A 16,164-nucleotide genomic window follows, 5' to 3' on the forward strand; every position below is an offset into this window, starting at 1 on the left:
AGGATAGAAATTGTCCTATCAGCAATGAACTCCTTAAAGATAAATCTCTTTTTTTGCTATTTTGTCTCATTTACAATTTCAGTTGTCCATCCTGTATGAGTTCTCTTTACTGAATGGATAAAATTGGTATCCTACCCTGAAAAACTAAAGAGATAAGAGGCAGGGAGACCCCCCGTTACTGAGCAAACACCCTATTATAGCAATGATTACTCTGAATATAGTAACACCTATTTTCTCACACACACAAACTGAATTTGACCTTGAATGCTTCTGTTCTGATTGTGGTGAAACTAAAGACCTGTCATCACAAGAAAGGTACTGTACATCACAAGACGCTTTCAAAGTATGTCATATCAAATGTATTATGCACTCTTATTCAATAAGATAATTTATTTTTCACAAAGCTGCTTTGAAAAAAATCACACATTTAAAATCATTTAAACGGAAATAACAATCAAACTTCTCAAGTATGACAAATGATTAAGTTACTCTGACATCAAAATGTTTACAGCTGACACCACAACAGTTCCAAATGGAAGCAGAACGGGGCATCACTGACGAAAGGCTCTTAAAAGGTAGTTTCAATGCTCATTACCATCTCCCTGCTCTGCACATACTGTATAGAAATAGTACAATGGTAGTTTTGCTCTGATAGTGAGAGCCTTTCATAGATATACAGTTGTAGATTCACAAGGAGGTGATTCTGTGTGTGCCTTGATTTTCATCCTCAAAGATTATATATACTGTATATTACAAAACCAGACCTAATGGCTGCCTATAAAGCACTGGTAGTTTATAGACTTTGTAATAAAATATCAATGATAATAAAATTCATAGAAGCAGTCAAGTTTTAGTAAACACAAATGCATGTGACATTTGCCCCACAGCCAAGTGGGGTTCTTCCTTTCGGTAAAACAAAATCTAATAAAAATAAAATAAAATCCACTTCCTTCTTAAGTCTCAGATAACTGGATATTAATTAATAAATAACTTATGAGACAACCAAAATGACAGTCCTGCATAGTAGCTTGTTCATGTTTTGTTCACCTGAGAGCCTACTGGACTGAAGGAAATTGGTTACTCTTTGGCCTTTCACAAGGCAGCGCCATACTGCAAATATTGATTATTTGGTTGCATTTGAATTCTCCACCATATTCCCTGAAGTGCATTCACATTCATCCGTCATGTCTTGGATGTCCTACATGCTTTGATATTAGCTTTAGGACAGTGATGAGTGCAAACATACAAATGGGTGAGGGAGAATATGTTGGGTTGTACTCGGGGGAGGAGGGGTGTGGTCATATCAATTTACATTCCAATTTGAATAGGGGCATAAAGTCAAATTCAAATCTATTCCTGTTTGACGACTTTGTATTCCCGTTTGATTCTGGCATAGGGGCCGATGCTGTCATCAAAGACAAAGTCCCATAAAACACGGGTCCAGGAGGTGTGCTGCGGCAGGGAGTCGTAGTATTCTGCTGCAATTTGTTTCACCTGGTGAAAAGAAAGACACATGGTTATGCTATATATTGTTATGGTTCATCCTACGACATAAACGGCAGATCACAAGTTCACAACACGTTGCATCAAGTGACATCGCAATGCGATGTGAGCTTGTACATCAGGTATTTTCAGCTATCCAACCTGCCTTTTCAACTTCACATACCTGCGTATCAGAGCAGGCTTTGAGAGAAACAAGGTCAAGTTAACTCCTTATTTCACAGTCAACTACAACAGGCTGATGGGAGGCATTCCACTGTTTGTTGGCCCCACATTTACATCCAATCAGTGAGTGTGCAGGAGAAAACATATATTCTACAATGGTAAGATCAGTGGTGGAAGCAGCAGAATAAGCATGGCCTCCCGAGACCCCTAGCGGGGATTTTGGGGCCCTCGTCTTTCTAGCGTCAGAATTTGGGTCATTTATGATTCTCTAGAAACGTATCACTTTGAGGCTGCAGTTAATCAGTTATAAAGTCTGTCTTTTCACTTGATAAATGTTTGCATCCCTCCCAAGGGTCTTTCTGTTTGACTTCCAGGAGAACAGAGGCCTGTCTTATTTGCAAAAGGCCTGGTACTAGATGTAGAGGGAGCAATACCTAATGTAATTATCTCTCCCTACCATTATTGGGTAATAATTATTGTACAAAATCTAGACTTATTGTAAAAAGTAATGTGAATTAGATCATTGTTTTAACGAGATTATGCCTAATATTTCAGTAGCTGTAAAGATAAGATAAAGTTTTTCTATAATAAACTACTGTTTCACAACAGTTATAGGGTCTCACCTGAGGTAGCTTGCTGCCAGGGATACTTGGGAAGTCATGATGTTCCATATGATACCCAACATTGAATGTGATCCAGTTCAGTGGTCCGTAGTAAGAATATGTCTCATGTCCCTTCATGAACATGTAATGTTCTGCAATGAAATGTCCAGAGAAGGGATGCAGCCCCATACACAGGATAGAACCTGCGATTAGATAAACAATAGGCTTCATTCCCCACAGATAGTAGATAAGAAAGTCCACTGTGAACTGAACCACGGCATTCTGCACCTCTAGTTGAGAAACCGGTTTAGGATTGACCACTAGGGGGCGCAGAGCATAGAAAAGGGGCTGGAGGAACAGCCATAGAACCTTTCTGGCCGGGGTACAGAAGAACCATCCTTCAACATCCGTAGGGATGTCCACATCCAGTTTGTCCCCCCCCAGGTACCGATGGTGGTCGATGTGGTACTTTTTGAAAGAGGCGGAGTAAGGCACCCCGATAGGCAGGTTCGCCCACATGGCAAACCAGCGGTTCCACTTAGCCAGCTTGTTGCCAAACGCCACGTTGTGAGAGATGTCATGTATGGCAAGGGTCAAAGAGTGATTAATGCAGCCCCCAAAGGCATAGGCCCAGAAGAAGATCCATTTCCAGGAGAGGTTGTGTACCATGTAGCAGGCCAGGAGCTGGGTTAGTACCATGCCCGATACCACCCACTTCAAGTGGGGGTCCGGACCCATCAGGGACTTGATCTCTGGATACTTGGCTGAGGAGAAAGGTGGTGGGAAACATAATGAGAGAGGGAGATGGTTGGAGACAAGAAGATAGGTGCAGGAGGGAGTAGAAGAGAGTCAGAGTGAGAATGAAGAACAGAGATGAAGTTTTAGAGGAAACATAAATGAACAGAGAGAGAGAGGGAGCAGTCATGAATTAATTAATTAATTAATTATTGTTACAGTATCATTTAACCTTTGTGGTAGTAATATTCTGATTCACAAGCAATACTATAATTGAAAAATAACCATCTCTCTTAACTCGGATATACAAACAAGTCACAGAGACACAATGTAACAACAATATAGTTCCAGGCCAAGGAATTGTCACATGTATGTCAACCAGTTACAGTATCACTTAAATATTGAAACAAGTGGAAATTCATTTCTAGTTGTCATGAGGAACCATAAGTCAAACAGACCAGTTGTAACTTGTATTTACACACAAGTTCTAAGAGTGATAGTAGATCCAAATATGGTCTGCTTCTTTGCTTTAACCTCATTTGTATGCCTCTGTGCAAATCCTCTTTTACTGAGCAACAAAACAAAAGAGATTCAGGACACTGAAAACTGGTTTCAGTGTCCAGAGACGTTGTGAAAAGGTTTTCTAAGAGCAAGTTGGACTCCACCCTCCAGGCCAACCCCTCTTTATTTGGTTAACTTTTAGGTCAGGTCATTAGGTAATTATATACATAGACCTTTTTAGCACCTTGTGGTCAAATTAAATAATCACTTTTTTAATTAGCATATCAGCTTAATTTCACATTTCCTCTCTTTACCACCAAATTCAAAGGTTTGGAGTTGCTGAGGTACCCTTATTAAACGAGAAGAGAAGTTATGGTATTTAGAAAGTATTCTGTAAAGCACCCGTTTTTTTATTTGGCAATTGACAATCTTCCTTGGGGGGTCTGTCACCAACAATGCTTCCCCTCTCACTACCATACAGGCATTGTATCTGTGTTTGCTGTGAGTAGAGAATGTGTCTTGTTACCTAGCAAGCTCAGAGGCATTGTCAAATGCACCTGCTATCAGCATGTTGACATTGTTTTATAAGTCAGAGAAAAGGATAGGCAGCAATTGATATAGATATAGGTTTAGGTTATTTCCACCTGGGTAGTCAGAGAGAAATTATGTACTTTGGTGTTTCATGGAGAATAAATATTAATCTATGGGTAACCTCGTTTTACTAAGATTTATAAAAGGAACGTCACAGGACGACACTGTAGCATACCTAGTGAGACCTTGATACTAGGCTAAACAGGTTCCATTATGTTATATGATCTTGTTTTATAATATTCTGTGTTAGGCTACCATGACAGGAGAGGAATGCCCTACAGGGATGTCTATGTTTAGTGTCCTTTCACTTATATTAGGACTGTTGAAGGATATTAAAGAGCATGTTTGAGATGTTAAGGCCTACTCAAGATGACTATTAATTTAATGTAATGTGTCATGATTTCCCCCCAGCTTCTTTAACATTCAATTACAGGCTACAATCAATTTTCCTCTCACAACTCAAATTATGGAATAACGTTTTAGCAACTGAAGTGCCAAATCAGAGCAACCTAGATAGACATAATCATTTTGAGATATCATTTGAAGGTTAAAAAGTTTTGATGGAACTTTCATCGACTTTCATTTACATCCACCACTGATTTCTGGACTTGCGGCAGTTTTGAATGCATGAGTAGGCAGGCTATTGACGGTGGCCTACTCGTATCATCTATAATCTCAGCCTTCTCTGGATCAGGGCCCACTTGAAAATCTAAAAAGCGTTCACGGCCCAGCTGCCGTGTTAAGTGGTCAGATGGGTGGGCTGCGTGCATTTTCAGAGCATGTTTAGAGCATCAATTAATCGATTGTGTTCTGGCTTGGATCAATACTCAGTACTTTAAGTTCTTATTTATCACAATGAAAACTCTGTTTGAGGTTTTAAAGAACACAACGTTTTATTTATTTATCATTACATAAAAAAAGTATATTATTTATATGATCAATAAAAAAAATGCCAATTATTTAGGGGCCCACTTGCAATATCCTCACGGCCGACCAGTGGGCCCCGGCCCACAGGTTGAGAATTGCTGATCTGTAATGAGCCGAGCCTACCTCAAACTCATTGTGGACAGAAGATGACTGGTTCAGTAGTACAGTTTGTAAACTGGTTTAACCGGCTACGCTTTACAAGTAGGCTGGAGTCAGGGAAACAAATACATCTTCCTTTTAAAAAATGGTCAAGTGCAGAAGACACTTGTCTAAGTTGTCTTTACATTTGCGGGTTCATCTTACCCAATATTTCTTTTCTTCTGGATGTGTGAGGCTGGTCATTGTAGACCCATTCAAAGTCCTGTCTTCCACCCGATTTCCCCATGTCTGTCCTTGCTGTGTGTTTGGACGTGGACGAACAGGCGACTGACTGGCTTGTGTGAAGTGTGTGTGTGTGTGTGTGTCTTGTGTCATCAACCTTCAGTTTCGGGTCACACCCACACACACAGGTAGCTAAAAGGTGTAAGGAGCGATCCTACAAGCCCCTCCCATTAACCACTTAAACCCCAGCGTCGGTATTGTGGGGGAAACAAATAGCAGATCGATATGCTCACAATGCGAAGCCCACAATGCCAAAAACAGAAAATACACTAGCATTGAGCCCTGAGGGACTCCAGTTACCCATATGGGGTTTAAGTGGTTAATAGGGAACATGTGACAGTGGCACCTGTTCATATTTATGTAACTTGTTGCATGGACCAGGCAGCAAGACATTTGCATTAATAACCAGCAACAATTCATACCACTGAGTTGGAGAAGGAATACCCTGTTTGTTGGTTATATAGACATCAATATATATACATATATATATATATATATATATATATATATATATATATATACATATATATATATATATATATATATATATATATATACACATACATATATATATATACACACACACACACACACACACACACACACACACACACACACACACACACACACACACACACACACACACACACACACACACACACACACACACACATACAGGCTATACACATCTTCAACCGCTTATCCGGAGTCGGGTCGCAGGGGCAACAGTAGCCGCAAGCAACTTTTTGATTTTATTTTTTATATCTGGAATGCAATACCAACCCTTGACAGCCCATACATCCAAACATAAATGTCCTATCTGATTGTATTAAACAACGTTAAACTCACCAACATTGCAGCTGTACGGAAATCTTGAATTATCCTCTTTCTATCTGCAAAGTTTTTGTTTCATAAAAATCCACCGTAGACATGTTATGAGCTGCTTTCTGTCAATAAATTCTGTGCAGGTGATTATTTTTCTAAGCGTTTGAGTTTGGAAGCGCTTGTTTTCAATAACGCAACGTCCTGCTGCCTCCTAGCCTGGTTCCAGCCCATAGACCCCGCCCACTCTCTGAGTGAGCTCCTCTTGGTCTGGCATTATAATGTCAGCCTATGGCTTTTCGCGATCAAAGAGATACCTGACAAATCAGAGTCGGAGGTGGGAGTGGTCTAACGACAAGCCAATCAGTGAATATCTGCTAAAACAAGCTGTACGATGACGTCAGATGTAGGCGGAATCGTGAATCTCTTGTGATTGGTTTAGGGAAATTCGAATCCCCTCCCTCGCGGAATCGCGGACACTGCAGCCAAAGCCCTGGTCAGCCGGGGCGCCTGATGGAGGAGAAGGGAACTGGTTGGAATAACGTGTTCCTTCCACGCGCTATGTCCAACCAGGGAAACTCCCCCCTGTCGGGTGATAAGAAGCGGCCTGCTTGCTCCTCATGCATTGAAGGAGGCATGAGCTTCAGCTTGGGCTCTCCCTAGGCTGGCAGAGGGTAGGTAGTGCCCAGGATTACATAGGCAATTGGCACTGGGTGAAAAAAATGTGGGTTACAAAATCGTGGGACAAAAATTATTAAAAAAAAAAAAAAAAAAAAACTGCAGCCAATGTCAGACTGAAGCTCCACGCAGCTTCTGTCTGATAATCAGGCTAGCTGCCTCCTGCATTATGTGCAATTTCGAAACAGGTGATACGCAAGACCGTTGAGTGATTTCCAACGAGCGCTTCCAAAACTCGAACACTTTAGAAAAATAATCACCTGCACAGAATTTATTGACAGAAAGTAGCTCATAACATGTCTGTGGTGGATTTTTATGAAACAAAAATGTGTGTGTGTGTGTGTGTGTGTGTGTGTGTGTGTGTGTGTGCGTGCGTGCGTGTGTGTGTGTGTGTGTGTGTGTGTACGTGTGTGTGACTGTGTGTGTGTGAGATCATAATAGGCTATGAAGAGGCAGGTTCCAGTGTGTGGGATGTTTATAACAGTTGATGTGATGTGAGTGAGCACTGAGCTCTATGGATGTGAGTGAGTAAATTGATATCTGCATAGAATACAATATATAAAATACACAACATAATGATATATCTTTATAACCCATAATGTTTTATGGTCAATATTAAAACGTGTTTGGGGGGGGGGGGGGTCAAACCCATTAAACCAAATAGTGTGAAATCACGCGAGAGCTTTGAACCGGAGCATAGTGGCGACGAGAGCAGAACAACAGTGTGGACTGGAGCAGTGTTGCCATGTCCGCTTATTATAAGCGACTTAGGGCTTATTTTGCTGTAAAGTTGCTTGTAAATATTGGTAGTTGGTGGTTGCGTTTTCTTGGGCTTCTTTCTAAAGTGCAGTTGCTTATTTGGGCTTGTTTCCTAATGTTGTTTAAACCAGTGTTTCTCAAATATATTCAAGTCAAGAACCCCCAAATGAATATGTATTTGTCTGCGGATCCCCATCTGAAAATATGTTATGCCACTCCCTGGGCCAGGGACCCCCATACAATATTTGTGTTGTTAAAATGTATTCAAGATTTAAAAAAAAATAATAGCCAATGTATATGTTTAAAGGGCGAAGGCCCACATTTTGGAAATAAATAGCCAATTTAACACTGAGGTGCCCAGTGCCACTCTTCCTTGGTGCCCACCTATCCTGTTACCGTTTTCATAGACCTGGTTGCTTGTTTCTCTCTCAAAGCCTGGCAACACTGGACTGGAGAGTTGTGTTTTGTGTAGAGACTAGAGGAAGGAGGAACAGGCTGAGTTAAAGAACGGGGGGGAAGAAGCACACAAAAACACCGAAAGTGGCGGGGGAACAAAGCTTCGACATGATGGCGTCGGGGGATACTCTGTATATAGAGACGGATGGCTCGGAGATGCCGGCCGAGATCGTGGAACTCCACGAGATAGAAGTGGAGACCATCGAGACGACGGTGGTCGGCGGGGAGGACGACGACGACGACGATGATGATGATGAGCACCACCAGCCCATGATCGCGTTACAGCCGCTGGACACGGACCACCACTCGATCCACCACCACCACCAGGAGGTGATCCTGGTGCAGACCCGGGAGGAGGTGGTGGGCGAGGAGGATGACTCCGAGCTGCACGGGGACGACGACGGGTACGCGGACCAGATCCTCATCCCCGTCCCGGTGCCAGCCGTGGACGACGACTATATCGAACACCAGACTTTGGTGACGGTCGCCGGGAGAAGCTCGTCGTCGACGGGCCGGGGGAAGAAGGGGGGAAGTAGTGGAAAGAAAGCGGGCAAAAAGACTTATTTGAGCGGAACCGAAATGGGCCGAAAGTGGGAGCAGAAGCAGGTCCAGATAAAGACTCTCGAGGGGGAGTTTTCGGTCACGATGTGGGCATCTGGTAAGTTCAAGAGTCTGGGTTGGAATTCCTTCTCGCATTGTTCTCTCGGTGTGTCTGCTACCCCGCCACTGGGCCGCGTCTGGGCCTAGTCTTCTCCGAGGAAAATTTGAATCGTTTGCCACGTCGGAACCACTTTATATACCCCACTGTAATGTTTTTGTTTTTATGGGAAGCCATGTTTTATGTGTTGATGGGCGCCGCCATATTTCCCCGGTTTAGAAAGTATGGCGGCCCGAAAAAATGGCGTTTATTTGGGGCCGAGGAAGATGGCGGACGGTGTGGGGGAGAGAAGTGCACCGCTTGCTGGCTGTGGGGCTGCTGCAAGGCCGCTGTGGCGTAGTTTAACATGAGAGTCAACGGGAGGGGGAGGGGCCTGGTGGTTTAACATGGCATCAGTGGAAGGGGGAGTGACTGCTTTTAACATGACACTCAATCAGTGTTGCCAGATCTTGCGAGAGAAATAAGCAGCCTGGTTTGTGAAAACAAGCCTTAAAGAAGCGACCTAGGCCAAGAGCACTTTAAACATTGGCTATTTGAAAAAAGTGGAATATTTTTGAACATGTATTCATCTTATATGGGGTCTCTGGCACAAATATTATCAGATAAGGGGCTCCGAACAAATACATATGAATTTGGGGGTCCTTAACATGAAAGCAACATTAGACAACAAGTCCAAATAAGTAACTACAGTTTATAAAGAACCCCAAAAAACCGCAACCGCCAATATTTACAAACAACTTTGCAGAAAAACAAAACTCAATGCCCAAACTCGCTTATAATAAGCGGACATGGCAACACTGCACTCAATGGCAGGGGGACGGACTGGTTTAACATCAGAGTCAACGGGGGGAGGAGCCTAGTTTAACATGCGAGTCAACGGGCGGACTGGTTTGGTTTAACATGACAGTTGCAGTTCAGTTCAATCAGTTGGAGTAAGGAGGAGGGGTCGGTTAGACGGTGAACTACAGAACTGTCTACTGCAAGCAAACAACAATCACAAGACCCGAAGTCCCTCCCCCCCAAAAAAGGAGAACAAATAATTGCGATTATTTTATATTTTGTTCATATTGCAATTATGACTTAAACTGATTCACATCCTCACGGGTCTGTTTTTCAGAACATGAATATTGTTTAAAGAAACATTTAAAAAAAAAAAATATAGATAAAGAAAGGTTTCACCAATACTTGGATGAATTGCCCAAAGTTTGTGTTGACTTTAAAGGTAGGGTAAGTGACGTTTTGTTAAAAAGGTTAAAGTACTATATTCTGATAGTAATCATTGCTACAGAACGTTTGTTCGTCACAGGGTCTCTCCAGCTCTTTAGTAAACAAAATATAGTACATTTTCAGGTAGGTGACAAAGTTTAAGCCAATCAGGAGAGAGTGCTGAAAATGCATTTTCTGTTTAATAAAGAGCTGGCGAGACATGGGAGACTCCTATTACTGAGCAAACACTCTATCCACCTGTTTCTTGGCTGTGTGTTTTCCACTTCCCGTCGGATTTCATTGGATATCATTAGTCATCTGACCGGTTTCATTGGATCAAGACAGGAAGTGGAACACAGTGAAAAGCCTAGGAAACAGGTGGATAGCAGTGAGTACTATCAGAATATAGAGCTATTTAACACTTATTTTAACCAAAGAAAATCACGTACCCTACCTTTAAGTCTATTACATGCCTGCATCCTTTTTATTAGCCACAGACCTGAGTTTAGAGGATTGAGGATCAGTCTTCAATGTATAATCCTCTATAGATGCATATTGGATTTCCATCTGGCACACAAGTAGATACACAACACAACCTCGTAGTGTCACTGAGGGGCTTCTAACTAGTATCACAGTTATTATAGGGTTTATTGAGTTTGCTGTGGAAACGAAAGAGCCAGAACAAGGGTTCAACATATGTCTGTCAACTCTGACATTGCACACCAGTGCAAGTATTCTTCACTACTTTTGCAGAATGTTTGCCCCAGAATAATAAGGTCACTGGGGATCAAGTGGTTCATCACTGTATATAAACAGGTGTGAGAAAGTAGAAAGTAAGTCATTTGCCTTGGTTCCCAAGCTGTGTGGCCCATAGTCAGGGACCTATCTGCTGTTTACCTAGCATAAGGCAACGTGATGTACAAGTACACCCCTTGTACGTGATTCTAGTATGTTGCAGGGCCTTCCCCCAATCCAACCCTTGGTGCAGATTGAAAGCAAGGGAGGCATCGGTATGACTCGGAAAGAACCCTGACATCCCAGTCTCAGGGCGGACAGTGGGTTCATAAAATTAAATAGAATCACAGTCCCTTTACTTAAAGGTAGTGAAAGTGATATTTTATGGTTAAAACAAAAAGGTTTTTGTGAAAAGTTGAGGCTCTATATTCAGATGGTAATATTTGCCATCAGTGTTTGTTCAATAATCGGGGTCACTCCAGCTCTATAAAACGGAAAATGACAGTTATAATACTTACATTTTCAGATTTTCCCTTTTAGCACCCACATTTTTTTTTACCTCTCTTTTGCATACATAGTATTGTGCATGAGGCTCGTGAACTCAATCCCATTGAGAACCAATGATCAGTAAATCTGCAGTTGAGATTGAGAATAAGAACCTTACACGCACATGCAAGAAGGAGGGCACATTGCTATGGAGAATGGGAACCTTATAGTAGATGGTTACTATAAATGTCTGAAAGTCATTGCCACATTTTGTGCGAAGAAGTTGTGAAAGTGTTTATAATATTGTAAATTTTTTCATCAGTGAAAAAACTATTACACTGTTCTATTGTTAGGTGACACAATGCCTTTAAGAATGCATGGCATAAATAAGAATTCAATTTCAACCTTTATTACAGCTAAAAGCTTTTAACTTTTCACATACAGCTTTTTAAACAAGTAAAAAAGGTAGCGAAATGTACTTTGGTAAACTCCATGCATAGTTAGGATAGGTGAATGCAGAGATCAAATTTCATGTATGTGCAAATGTACACAGACAAAATTACCCCAAAGGATAGCAAATAATCCCGCCTCTCCCATTATTATGTTAAGTACTAGTTAGTTAATTCGTTTTTCTAATTCATTCACATTCTTGGTTAAAATCATTTGAGGATAAAACACAAATGCAGGACCTATACTTCCATTGCGATCCTAGTAGAAATGCTGGGGGGAAAAAATGTAGAAAATGTTCTTGTTTATTTACCAATTATTTCAGAAGATAATGTACAATACAAGGGGGCTGCTATATACAATTTCATGAAAGACAAAACATTTTTAAGGTGCTATGCTTATAAATTCTTAAAGGACAACTTTGTTTTTTTACAAACAAGGTTTATGTTTTAGATTGTAATTAAAGTAAATAAAAGTTAGCAATTTTCGCTATATTTTTTACAGTGGGCGGGGGCATTCTGTCCGGTGGCTAAATATGTATTTTTTTACACAATAACCCGCCGATTTCTTTATTATTATTTACAGTAGCTCTTCTAGCCCCCAATAACTCACATGTGGCCATCAAAGACCACCGTACCTTTTTTATTGTGTAAAAAAGAGCCACCGGACAGAATGCCCCCGCCCACTGTAAAAAATATGGCGAAAATTGCTAAAACTATAGAAAGCAGTAAATGAAAAAAAGATAACACTCATCTTTAATTTACTTTAATTACAAGCTAAAATATAAACCTTGGTTGTAAAAAAAACGAAGTTGTCCTTTAAGTTATCTGTCAAATTCAGTAGACCTAAAAAATATCTGTGGTAAATAAATGACCGTACAAGACAAGTTGAATAATGGTCAAGTTCTCATCATACACCAGGTCAAGTTACTGTTGATGTACTTTACCTGCAAACTTTTTTTTTTTATTAAAAAAGATCTTCTCTTCTACCTCCCATTGCTAGATGACAAGAAGGACATCGACCACGAAGAACAGATCATTGGTGAGAACTCTCCTCCAGATTACTCCGAATACATGACAGGGAAGAAGCTCCCTCCAGGAGGCATCCCCGGCATTGACCTGTCAGACCCCAAACAGCTAGCAGAGTTTGCACGGTGAGTGATAACTAGAGATTAACCCATTAAGACCTGAAGCCGATTCTACATGTCTCCTAATCCCAACGGTATTCTGAAAAACGTATGTTTCTATATCAGTGGTGCTCAATCTTTTTCATGTCAAGGGCCCCCACAATTATATGTATTTGGCCGCGGACCCCCATCAAAATATTTTGTTCCAGGGGCCCCCAGAAACAAAGATTTGAGTTAAAAATGTTCGCTTTAAAAATATATTTATTCAAAGATTTGCACACATTTTCACGATTTTTCAAAAATAGCAGATCTACAAGCTCGTAGCGCGGCACCGAGTGCCGCGCTATGAGCTTGTATATCTGCTATTTTTGAATAGCCCAAAGTGTAAAATAATGCTTTCTTAGCTCAAATCTAAAAATGACACAGTTCCAGGTCTTAATGGGTTAAGTTTTGCAACACACACAAAACAGGCAACAAATTAGAGAACACCTATTGATGTTGTAGAGTTCCACTTGTGCTGTGCTGGTTAGCAACCTGCAATGGAAACTTTTCACAGAAGTCATTTTGACGGGTAGCTCAGCCACAGCTAGAGGTCCTTTAGGTGCTTCTGTGTGCCAGCATGATGTTAACCATACAATAGCTGTCCATATGGCTCACAGTAACACCTAAATGAAACACACACACAACTAGAAAAGTATGCTTCTCTGAGTGCAGATCTCTGCCAGGCCAGGTTGCCTACCTAGCAAGGGCTGTGTCAGTCATGGGGTGCAGCCGTCGGGGCATGAGGAAGCTGTGGGGAGAAATAGATTACCGAAGTGTGACATCAGAAACCACGCTCCCGTGGTCATGGAATTGTATGATATAGTAGACCTAAGTCTACACATAACCCATTGCACACGTGGCAGCTGCCAATAATCAGTGTCACATTGTGTTGCATTTGATTTCTTTCTTTATGTGGGAGAGTAGCGTTGTCATTTCTCAGTTGTTTCATCAAACTAAATAAAACAAACTGATAACACATGTCACAAAATCTAAGGAATCTCAGGAAAGTTTTGGTAAATGTTACTGCATTTTAACAATGACATTTGTAGCATTTGGCTGTGTGTTTAGAGGCCCCTCAATGAGTGATTATGATTTGGGGCAGATCAAACTCATTGGCATTTTTGTGGAATGGGCATATTCCATTGGCCAAACTTTAGAACCAATGGAGCCAATGGAATATGACAAATCTGACTGATACGTCTTTATTTGCATGACTCCAGAAAGAATGTGTACCAATTTGTGATAATGTGATTGTATGCCCCATGGTTCAAGAGTTATAGGCCAAAACGTTATAGTGCCTCCATGAGGCCGATTTGAAAAAATGTGGGCCTGAGGTTCCTCTTTGCCTACTGGGGTAGGGTCTAGTCTGTCCTAAAAGTAAGATATAAAAGGCAAATGGTGTGATAAGTTCTATTTTCATTGTAGAATGAAACCAAGAAAGATCAAGGAAGATGACGCACCCAGGACGATAGCGTGCCCACACAAAGTAAGTTAATTGTTCTCCATCTCACCAGCATTTATTGTATAAGAATTGTTAGATGATGTTTGTATTTGGCAATCAAGATTGTTTGTGGTCACTCATAAATTAAATGGTTATGACTCATACCAATCTTAAAAATAAACCTCATAACTTAGGAGGTTTGTTTTTAAGATTCGTATCACTGATGGCAAGATAACATTAGAATTAAGCAGCCATAGACACCCTTTTTATGTTATAGACAGAAAATCCTCAACTGCGTCAGTCTGTCGGGGGAGTCTGAGGAGGCAATTTGCACTGGCATTTGAATGTCCTTCTTTTTATCCAAGGGATGCACCAAGATGTTCAGGGACAACTCTGCAATGAGGAAGCACTTGCATACCCACGGACCACGTGTACATGTCTGTGCAGAGTGCGGCAAAGCCTTTGTGGAGAGCTCAAAGCTGAAGAGGCATCAGCTTGTACACACTGGAGAGAAACCTTTCCAGGTGGGTTCCTTCTCCCTGCCATTGCAGTTTGACTCCTCCAGGGTTTCATGTACTGTATATTTTTATATTCTAATGTAACGTGTTTTACACATTCTGTGGTCCTTGATTGTCTACCATGATCGTTAACCACTTTAAACCTAGCATCCCTACTTTGGGATAAAATAGCATATCTACAAGCTCACAACTTGTAGATAAAGGGTTCATTTCGCTATTAGCCATCCAAATAAATATATAAGTCGTTAAACTGATTTTCATCGCTCATCTCAAGCTATTGCGTTTGTTGGACTGATCAGAGTTGAGACAAATTTTATTTTGATATTTTCTTCTCTTTTTGTCTCCAGTGTACATTTGAGGGCTGTGGCAAGCGGTTCTCTCTGGACTTTAACTTGCGCACACATGTGCGTATTCACACTGGAGACCGACCCTATGTCTGCCCCTTTGACGGCTGCAACAAGAAGTTTGCCCAGTCCACCAACCTCAAGTCTCACATCCTCACACACGCCAAAGCAAAAAACAACCAGTGAATAAACTATTGCTGACGAACCTAGGAACAGTGCATCAGAGGACCTGTATGTCCACTCCCTCACAGATGACAATGTCCTGTTGTTGTGAAATATGAAATTTCCCTTTGTATTGTTTCTAGGTAAAAAAAAAGAAAAAAAAAAGGTTTTAAGAGAGAAATTAACTTTTGTACAGAGGTGAAGATGAACTCTTGAGAGCCCCTGCCCCCTCCTACTTCCTACCCTGCAATGACATTACCTGGAAGGAAAAGCTTACAGTTTCTTCTTGTGAAGATGTGATTTCATGGATCTGTACCCGAAACATTATTTATACCTTAACAAGGCAATTTCAAATACAATTTTACAGAAGTTTAGTTTCATTCATCCCAATCAATAAATTCATCGTTTTTCAATTTTGTACTTTCCTTAAGTGTGCATATTGTACACTTTCTTTGGCTTTGTGGTAATAATGTACGTAATGTTTTTCCCTGTTTATCTCTTCAGGAGATTTGTATGTTGCGCCCTCTCCCTCTTTTTCCCTGTTTGGAATCCGGGGTAAATAGGGGTGTTCTTTACAGATTTTCATTTTGTAATATGTAATGTTCAAATATATCAGAATGATGTAGATAATAGCAATGTGATTTCAATAGTGTTGATTAAAACTTTTTTCCTGCACTATCCATTTCAAACATGTCGTGATTGGCCTTATGATTTGTATCATCTAGTCTGTTGGTCCTAGTCAGTTACATAAAGCCTGAGTTATACTTGGTTGCACATATCCAGAGCGACTGCAGTAAGAAAGGTAAACACACACACTTGAAAATCCGGGCCAGAAGGTGTAAATCTCGCGCCAAGCCGTACCGCAGCAGGTCTCCAAGGTGA

The 16,164-nt window shown here is 41.1% G+C and overlaps 2 protein-coding genes across 2 annotated transcripts; one reads left to right on the forward strand and one right to left on the reverse strand.

Annotated features, from left to right (window-relative positions):
* Positions 1-343: 343 nt before the first annotated feature.
* Positions 344-5,485, reverse strand: degs2 (delta(4)-desaturase, sphingolipid 2). Its single transcript, XM_084043953.1, has 3 exons — positions 5,325-5,485; positions 2,289-3,031; positions 344-1,494 (listed from the first exon to the last, which is right to left on the reverse strand). The coding sequence occupies exons 1-3, from the start codon at positions 5,404-5,406 to the stop codon at positions 1,351-1,353; spliced, it is 969 nt and encodes a 322-aa protein (XP_083900079.1). The 5' UTR covers positions 5,407-5,485; the 3' UTR covers positions 344-1,350.
* A 2,632-nt stretch (positions 5,486-8,117) lies between these two features.
* yy1a (YY1 transcription factor a) lies at positions 8,118-15,957 on the forward strand. The gene is made up of 5 exons (XM_084044296.1): positions 8,118-8,775; positions 12,652-12,802; positions 14,243-14,303; positions 14,624-14,782; positions 15,124-15,957. Exons 1-5 carry the CDS (start codon positions 8,226-8,228, stop codon positions 15,304-15,306), a joined length of 1,104 nt encoding a protein of 367 aa, XP_083900422.1. The 5' UTR covers positions 8,118-8,225; the 3' UTR covers positions 15,307-15,957.
* The last annotated feature ends 207 nt before the right edge of the window (positions 15,958-16,164 follow it).

Source organism: Gymnoscopelus microlampas, assembly GCF_963454915.1.
Source record: "Gymnoscopelus microlampas genome assembly, chromosome: 20".
In the NCBI taxonomy this organism is placed as follows: domain Eukaryota; kingdom Metazoa; phylum Chordata; class Actinopteri; order Myctophiformes; family Myctophidae; genus Gymnoscopelus; species Gymnoscopelus microlampas.